The 8,896-nt window shown below is 33.6% G+C and overlaps 1 protein-coding gene across 1 annotated transcript; it reads left to right on the top strand.

The window, feature by feature from the left end:
• The first annotated feature begins 4,525 nt into the window (after positions 1–4,525).
• Positions 4,526–7,688, top strand: LOC111909468 (uncharacterized protein At1g24485). The gene is made up of 9 exons (XM_023905295.2): positions 4,526–4,671; positions 4,804–5,326; positions 5,480–5,961; positions 6,059–6,191; positions 6,301–6,369; positions 6,581–6,652; positions 6,787–6,858; positions 6,949–7,199; positions 7,316–7,688. Exons 1-9 carry the CDS (start codon positions 4,605–4,607, stop codon positions 7,528–7,530), a joined length of 1,884 nt encoding a protein of 627 aa, XP_023761063.1. The 5' UTR covers positions 4,526–4,604; the 3' UTR covers positions 7,531–7,688.
• The last annotated feature ends 1,208 nt before the right edge of the window (positions 7,689–8,896 follow it).

Raw genomic sequence — 8,896 nt, 5'->3', positions numbered from 1 at the left:
GAACATGTCTGAGTTTTTTATTTTTGGAAGAGAGAGAGAGAGAGAGAGAGAGAGAGAGAGAGAGAGAGAGATGGGTCTTTTATTATTTTTTAATTGTTAAAATAAATAAATAAATAAATATTAAATTAAAAAAATGAAAGAAAAATGAAAAATAAATACCCCAATGGTATTATAGTCATTTCAATTTTCGGAGGGACTATTTTCACATACAAACCACTCCAAAAGGACTATGAATCCAAAAAAATCGGGGTTTGGACTAAAACCCCAAAATTTTGCATACCACAGGGACCATTTTTGCAATTTTGTCTATATATATATATATATATTTTAATTTATTTATTATATTTTAACGCCTTTATTATTAAAATATGACAATGGGCCCACTAATTATCCCACCCTATCAAAACTACTCTACTTCATTTCTAGTACTTCTCCGACAACCATGATACTTCATATTCGGCAACCACCACTAATTCATGCCTGATTACCACCATTGTCTCATAACCGACGACCATGACAACCATCTTTCTCAATGTCACTGATTTCAAATATAAAAGTCCCAACGATTGCAAAGACATTGAACCTACAAATCCATGAAGCAATTCCAGAGAGACGAAAATATGAAGACGACGTTGAGTGAAGTGATCCTGTGTCACTGTGTGGAGTCGACAATGAGAGAATGAACTTCAAAATGGAATTAGAAGCCAACAGATAGCAATCCGGATTCAAACTACTTTTTATTGTGAATTCCAAACCAAATCCAAACCAAATCAAAACCAAAATCAAAATCAAATCAAAACCAAAAATCTAGAGCGTGGTCTGTTTTCGAGATCGATTCAAAATTCACATACATCTGTCAACCAATCGAGTTAAAAAAAACACAGAGAACATCGTCTACTCCTTCATCTGGCAACTAATCGACCCGTTTTTCACTACCACTTTCGAGATTTACAAGGGTCGTTTTTTTATATTACCGGTGTCTCAGGGGCAGTGGATTTGGGGTGGGAGTTTCAATGGCATCAAATAGGCTGTTGTGTTCGCCGAACGTGAGGTTGTGTTCGCTAGACGTGACTATTAGTTCGTCAAAAGTTGAGCAACGATGCAGAGCCCTAAACAATGGTTTACGGTGGAGATCTACAACGTCGTCGATAGAGGCAATCTACAACATCGTCAAGGGCAGAGATCTTCCGTGGTCTCTGGTGGCGGAGCCCTAAACAACCAACTCTACCTTCGTTCGTATACGAGTTGTGGAGAGCTGAAGACGGCGTCTATGTTTTTGAAGATGAGATGAAGTCATAAATGTTCCAGGAGAAATGGAGAACGAAGACGAGACTGCGGTGAAGGTGAGGTATGAGGTTGGGACCCACCTTATTTATTAAACAATTTTTTTATAAATAAATGATAGATAAACAATAAATAAATAGAAAATGAAATAAAAAGGGTAATTTAGTATTTTTCACATCTGATAGATGAAATAAAAAGGGTAATTTAGTATTTTCACATCTGATAGGGACCAAACATGTAAAAAAAATATATCTTAGGGACCGTAGGAGTTAAAAGTCATCAAACATGTAAAAAAAATATATCTTAAGGACCGTAGGAGTTAAAAAGTCACTTAAAACTATTTTTAGGGTGAAATATAGACAATCGTCCTATAATGTAGGGTTATAAGTGAGCAATGCAGATTCCAACTTTCGCCTTTGGCCCTTGTCTCTCATGATTAGGGATCAACATTGGAACTAGATATCTACTTACAAAACCGAAACCGTTTTAGAACCGTCGGTACTAGTTTCTAAAGTTTTGGAACAATATTAAGCGGTTATGGTTATTTTTTCGGAATCGTTACTTGTTATGTGTGTGTATGTTAAAGGAATATGTGGAAGGTTCACAGTTGAAGAAGTAGGTATTTAGATGTAAATTTAATCAAACTATAAAACCACAACAATTGATTGCATATATATATATATATATATATATATATATATATATATATATATATATATATATATATATATATATATATATATATATATATATATATATATATATATATATATATATATATCGTAGATGATTCACTATTTGGTTATCTATTAAAAATGTCGATTTTTTTTTTTTTTTTTTTTTTTTTTTTTTTTTTTTTTTTTTAACATTAAACCACCTAAAAGTTAATATAACGATGAGTGGAGGTATAAAAGTAAAAAAATTACAACTTATGTTCGAGAAAATATATGCGAACGTTTTTAATTTTTGTTTTAAGGATTGTTAACAGAACTACAGTACTCATAATGTTTAATTCCAATATATTTACATAAAACACTTTGTTTTTATGTATTCACAACTTAAAAAAAAAAAAAGTCTAAAAATTAGCTTAACATTTGGTTGTCCCTCCCACATTGGTGCCTAGAAAGAAAAAAAAAAGGAGGAGTTTCTCCTTTATAAAATAGTTTTGAGAGGGGAGCAAGGAATTTGACATTTTTTTTGTGTCCCACCGTTGTGGGATGCTGAGATATTGTTTATGACTTATTTTATCAGTTTTTTGTGTTTTGCTTGTTGGGTGAAGGAAGCTCTTTAGCTTGGTTAAGTTTCGAATTTTTTGGTTTTAGACCGGATATAGAGTTGGTTTAAATTGTTTAGTTATTAGTTTTTGGAAAGAATTATTTTGTAATTTTTTTGAAAGTGTGTATTCGGTAAGGGAACTGGAACCGGCGGTTCCGGTTCCGATTCTAAAATATTGAGAACCGATACAATTGATTCCGGTTCCGGTTCTAATATTTTGGGAACCGCGCGCCGGTTCCGGTTCCGTGAAAATCAGACGGGTACCCGGTTATGCTCATCCGTACTCATGATCGGTCATCTTTGTGTATACACACATAACTTGTAAACTCGATTTGCCAATTGAAACAACATGCTAATGAAATATTTCTTTTAAGATATCAAAATTTCAGTCAAATGATCCTGATACCGCTAGACGCATATCTTTTATCTACAACAAGATTTGAACCCTTAACCTTTGCTGATACCGACTATAAACACTTTGGTCAAAAGCATAAGTGATTATTTTTGCTCAAAGTATTCCAATTATATTTTTCATGATATCAGAGTCGACCTCAAAGTGATTATTTTTGCTCAAAGTATTCCAATTATATTTTTCATGATATCAGAGTCGACCTCAGCATCAAGTTTCAAAGCTACAAATATGGTGCATATGGTCATTTTGACGTAGTTTTGTTGTGAATTTGGTATCCTCGAACCTAGAAGGACTATAATACACTCAATATAATATATATATATATATATTTTCAAATTCTAATCTCTCGTTGGAATTTTTTTTTTTGGCTATTTTGTTGATTCACATATGATATATGGTTATTTTGGTGATTAAAAACATCTTTATAGTACAATAACATAATAAAACAACGAGATACATTAGGAGTGACCGGTGTAATAAATAGGAGAATCAATGTCAATCTTTATATCCATAAGATGCTTAGATCTTCGTTTTCTACAGAGACTGTAAGTGACGAGGATCATTCCAGCTAGACCTCCAGTAAAAACAATGAATCAACATGCAAAGTTGGCAAGTTGATAAAAATCCATTATTTATAATGTCGCAATCAAAACATATGTAAAATGTGTGCAAAGCCTATGTCCGCATTCAAAGAAGTATGTGATAATCGTAATCGAGATATTTATATCCGGAGCCGGCGATGGTTGCAAAATAAGTTTACATTATGTTAGGTTGTTAATTAGTAAGCTAGCTATTGATAATTGTTGAAGTTAATTACTTTTAGTCTTGCTCCATATATCTTTCTAGGACAAATTATCAGTGAATCAACATACTTTCAATGAGTATTTATTATTTAAAAAGTCATTTCATTTTTTTTTTCAGAATTTGTGTTGACTTTCAATCAATTTTTATTATTTAAAATGTAATTTTTTCTCTTAGAATCCATATTGTAAGTTTACTGTTTATATAACACAGCCAACTAACTAAAGCTTTGTGTTCTTTTCTGTCCAGAACGCTAGTTTGGCTGTAACCCCTCAATTAGATTTAAGAAAAAAGATATATACTTGCAACATAATTTTTAGATGTCTTGAAAATATTTTTATTAAGATAGAATACAATAAAGAATATCTTTTATATAATTATCGTTCTTTTATTTAGTTCGAGGCGTCGACTGGGTCTGGTACAGCGCGTATTTTCCTATAGTTGACTCCCATATACGTACAAAGTAAACGTTAACTCATCCACTAATGTCAACGTGATTGATTGACTAAAATTTTACGACCCATAACCAATCGAATATCAACACGTGTAATTACCTTAAAAAGAAACGTCCAAAAAAGGAACAATCTCACTTGTCATTCGACAGCGAATACCACATATACAAACGAGAGTAAGCAAATTTAAGGTTTTCCTCTAACCAACTTGTTCAAAAATAAACTGAAGAATATTAGTTGTCATTTAACAGCGAATACCACACACAAAAACGATGATAAGCAAAATTTAGGTCCTCCAAAGTCTTCCCTTTTAAAGTCAACTTATGAAATCGACTATATAAACCTCACAAATATAATCAAAGCTTCGAACTCTCATAACCATGGCTGAACATTTCATTTTGTTTTCGGTTTTGCTGTCCCTACTTGCATCTTCGGTTTCGGGTCAGGGTAAGTATCACGTAGTCTTTTTTGGGTGATAAGTAAACAAAGTTATATACACACACCACTTAATTAAGGTTTAAAAATCTTGTTTCATGTTTACCTTACGTTAAAATGTGTTTTTTCTAAATGTGATTTTAGTGTTTTGGAGCGTAAATTGCGGGGAATCGGAGATCTACACTGATGGTAACCTAATGGTTTGGACGCCCGATGAAACTTTAGTTTCAAATGGGTTTGCTCGAGTAGTTCAATCAAGTAACTCGATATCTACTGTGTTAGACTCTCTTAGAGTTTTCACTACCCGAAAAAAGAACTGTTATTCTACCCCTGTTACAAAAGGCGAAAAAGTGCTAGTTCGGGCTAGTTTCAATTATGGAAACTACGACCGATTGTCAAGTCCACCAACTTTTGATCTCCACTTTGATGGAAACTTTTGGACAACTGTGGAGACTACGAATAGTGGGCTACAAATGTACGAAGCCACTTATGTTACAAAAGGAGACACCGTTAGCGTGTGTGTGGCTCAAACAAAGTCCGGTCAATTCCCTTTTATGTCCGCTCTTGAAGTCCGTAGTATTGACTCTGACGTTTATAGAATACTCGATGAAAATCGGGCTTTGTTCTTGATCAATAGGGTTTCTTATGGTGCAAGTGGAACCTTAAGGTACGTTTTTGAAGAACTTATATACTTTTTAAGTAATTAACTTCTCAATCTAAAGAAAAGATATACGTCACATCATCATATAAACATGTCCTACTCACAACATGGAGGAGGTAATCCGACTATTTTTGACTTGTAACAACATCGATATTTCAGATTTCCGCAAGATCCATATGACCGAATATGGATACCCGCCCTTGGGGGAACCAAGGCGGTTACCAATGATGCAATTTTTGTTGACTCGACCGGAACCAATAATCCCCCATCGGGAATTTTTGATAACGCGATTGTAGCAGACAGTACAGCCGAGAGTTTGCTTTTGGCAACAGTTTCCCCTTCGAATACTCTCGTCTACATAACAACATACTTCTCTGAAGTAAACAACCTCGACATTACTGGTGAATCGAGGTCATTTAGGTTTTACGAGACGACAACTTCATCAAGTAGTTCAATATCAGATCCGATTTCACCACCTTATGGGAGTATGTTCGAACGCCACCTTTATAATTACTCGGTCGATTCCATCACCAACATATCTTTAATAGCTACCACTACTTCTGATCTCCCTCCTCTCATAAACGCCATTGAGGGATTCAATATTAGTGGACTTTTAACCGATGGGACCGATAGCAACGATGGTGAGTAGTATTTTTGAATGTTTTCTTTTTCTAGATCTATATATTGGATGTTGTTTGATTTGATTTTTTGATGTGTTATAAATGAAAACCATAACAGTGGAGGCTTTATATTTGTTACAAAACACATTCGACGTGTTGGGAGAATGGAGCGGTGACCCGTGTCTTCCCGCACCATACTCATGGGACTGGCTCAATTGCAGCAACGAGACACCACCTCGTATAACCTCATTGTAAATGTCTTTTCGCGAGTATCTCTTGCAATATTAATTTGCGATGGATTTATTCCGTCACAAAAGAATCTTAATTGATTGAGTTATAAGAAAATTTTATATTTTATAGGTTTCTTGATGGCTTCGAGCTTTCGGGCGAACTTCCAGACATTAGTTCCATGGATGCGCTCCAGACAATGTAAGTCTAACAATCGGATTTTGATAGTTTTTTAATCAACATTTGAAAATTCGACCTAATGTAATTACCTGTTAATTAAATTATTGATAATGCTTAAAAAAATTCCATTTAAAAAACCGATATCTCACTTAAACAATAGAATCGGAAAACCTATATTAAAATGCAGAATTTATCGCGCGTCTTACTTTTATTTGTCTTTTTTGGTTTGTAGTGACTTGCACAATAACAGCTTGGATGGAGAAATTCCTAGTTTCTTTGGTACCATGACTAATCTCCAACAAGTGTAAGTATATTTTGTGAATTCATTAATTATCGGTTAGAATTGATTTCAATATAATAGAATCGCATATGATTTCGTGACAACAAATGATGCATGCCAAGAAAATATCTCATTATGATGTTAATTCTTCTTTATAGGAATTTGGCAGATAATGACTTTAGTGGACCCATACCCACTTCGTTATCAAAGAACAACAAACTGAAATTAACGTAAGTTGGATTGTTGTTTGTTATTTCTTCATATTACTTACACTGTAAATAATTTTTAATTTTCCATTTTCTTTTTCGGATTATGAACAGTGTGACTGGAAACCCTTCTGTGTGTACATCCGGTAAGTCATGTTCGACTTCTCCGGGGACTGTGAATTCATCTCCGGGGAGCACCACCTTAACTCGCAGCAAGAAAAAGAAAAGCAGCATGTTACCAGTAGTACTCGGCATTACGATCCCGATATTCTTTCTCATCTGGGTAGCTGTGGGTGTGTTTGTCATTTTGCGAAAGAAAAAGAAACCAATGATCAAGGCCATTAATATTATGCCAGTTGCTTCAGGTTAATTAGATCTCTTTTCTAAATCGCAATCTGACATGCAAAGCGAGGCTTTTGGGGAATTTTGTGACGATTTGTGTTATTGATTTTAATTTGTTAATTATGATAATTCGTTTCAGGGTATACAGCCGGCGGAGCAAATGGGAAACCAAGTGGCGGAGCAAATGGGAATTCCGATGAGTTGCATAAAAACAGTGAAGAAGTGATGAATAATGAGACAGTAGAACATGGGGTGCAAACAACTATGGGATCGCCTTCACCATTACTTGATAATTCTGGTCAAACTAGCGATATGTATGGACACACAGGAGTACATAACCACGAAGAATCGTAGATCTTAATGTCTTTTTATTTCTATAATGTGGAAATAGCATTATTCTTCTTATTTTGGTGGTGTGTTATAGGGCATATATGTGTGTTGTGGGATTATGAGGTCGTTTGTGTTTGAGCAATTGTTTCAATGGTTATATGAGAAAGAGGAACCATTCATTCTTTTAACGTTCATGACATGTCTTGCATAACTTGATATTTTTTTTGGGAAAATGGCTTAAAATCCCAACAAAGTTTTTAAACTATTCAAAAAATCTCAATCATGTTTTGTCTGTTAAAAAAACCCTACGAACTTAATTTTTTGTCTAAAAAGTCCAACAAAGTTCCAAACCATTCAAAAAATCCCAAGTTTGTTTTGTTTAAGTTCATTGGGGTTATTTTTGAACAGTCAAAACATGATTAGAGTTTTTTAAACGTTTTGGAAACTTTATTGGTCTAACAAATCATTTTCCCGATACAGTAATAAGCCACGTCATCCATTTCTCTTATTTGACTTTCAGGAAAATATAACTTAGTTGGGCTTTTTAGACAAAGTTTTTTTTGACAGACAAAACATGATTGAGGTTTTTTGAACAGTTTGAAAACTTCGTTGGGCTTTTAAGTCATTTCCCTACTTTTTTTTGGAGTGGCAAATTCTATTATAAGCAACTATCAAGACACTAGAGCAATGAACACTAGTTGATAAAATTAAGTGATAGCTTTGAAAATTGATTTAAACTTTATCTTTTATTTGTATAGAATTGTTTGGCAAAAGCTTTTGAGAGGTGCTTTTAGTTGCATATAACTAGCCACAACACCGAAAAGATTAATACTTCGAGCAACTTTTGCTTCACCAGAAGAAGCAACCTAAAACTCCGATGAAAATCATGGAGGCCAACCGGAATCATCCGACATCAAGGTGAAGCAAAAGTCAGTACACTCGCCTGTAATGTCACAAAATTTAAAAATACTTGATTAGTAACACCATCCCGTCTAAAAGATAATAATTAAAATGTGAAAGGTTAGTCCACCTTAAAACATTGAGTGAAATGTTAGTACACCTCCGGTCTAAAAGATAATAATTAAAATCAGGGCCGGTCCAAAAGTATATAGGTCCCGGGGCGAAAAGAAAAAAAAAGCCCCTTAAAGACAACTATTATAAAGATTAAACAAAAATATCATTTATTCTTCACTATAAACACGTTCAGTTAGCAATAACAAGCAAGCCAAATTGTTTATTTTTTGAACTAGTTTGAGTTTGAACCAACTTTAAGCCCTAAAAATTATCTAAGTAATAACTTATATATATATATATATATATATATATATATATATATATATATATATATATATATATATATATATATATATATATATATATATATATAGAC

Source organism: Lactuca sativa, chromosome 8, assembly GCF_002870075.4.
Source record: "Lactuca sativa cultivar Salinas chromosome 8, Lsat_Salinas_v11, whole genome shotgun sequence".
Taxonomy (NCBI): Eukaryota; Viridiplantae; Streptophyta; class Magnoliopsida; order Asterales; family Asteraceae; genus Lactuca; species Lactuca sativa.
This window is presented reverse-complemented; position numbering and strand designations above follow the sequence as displayed.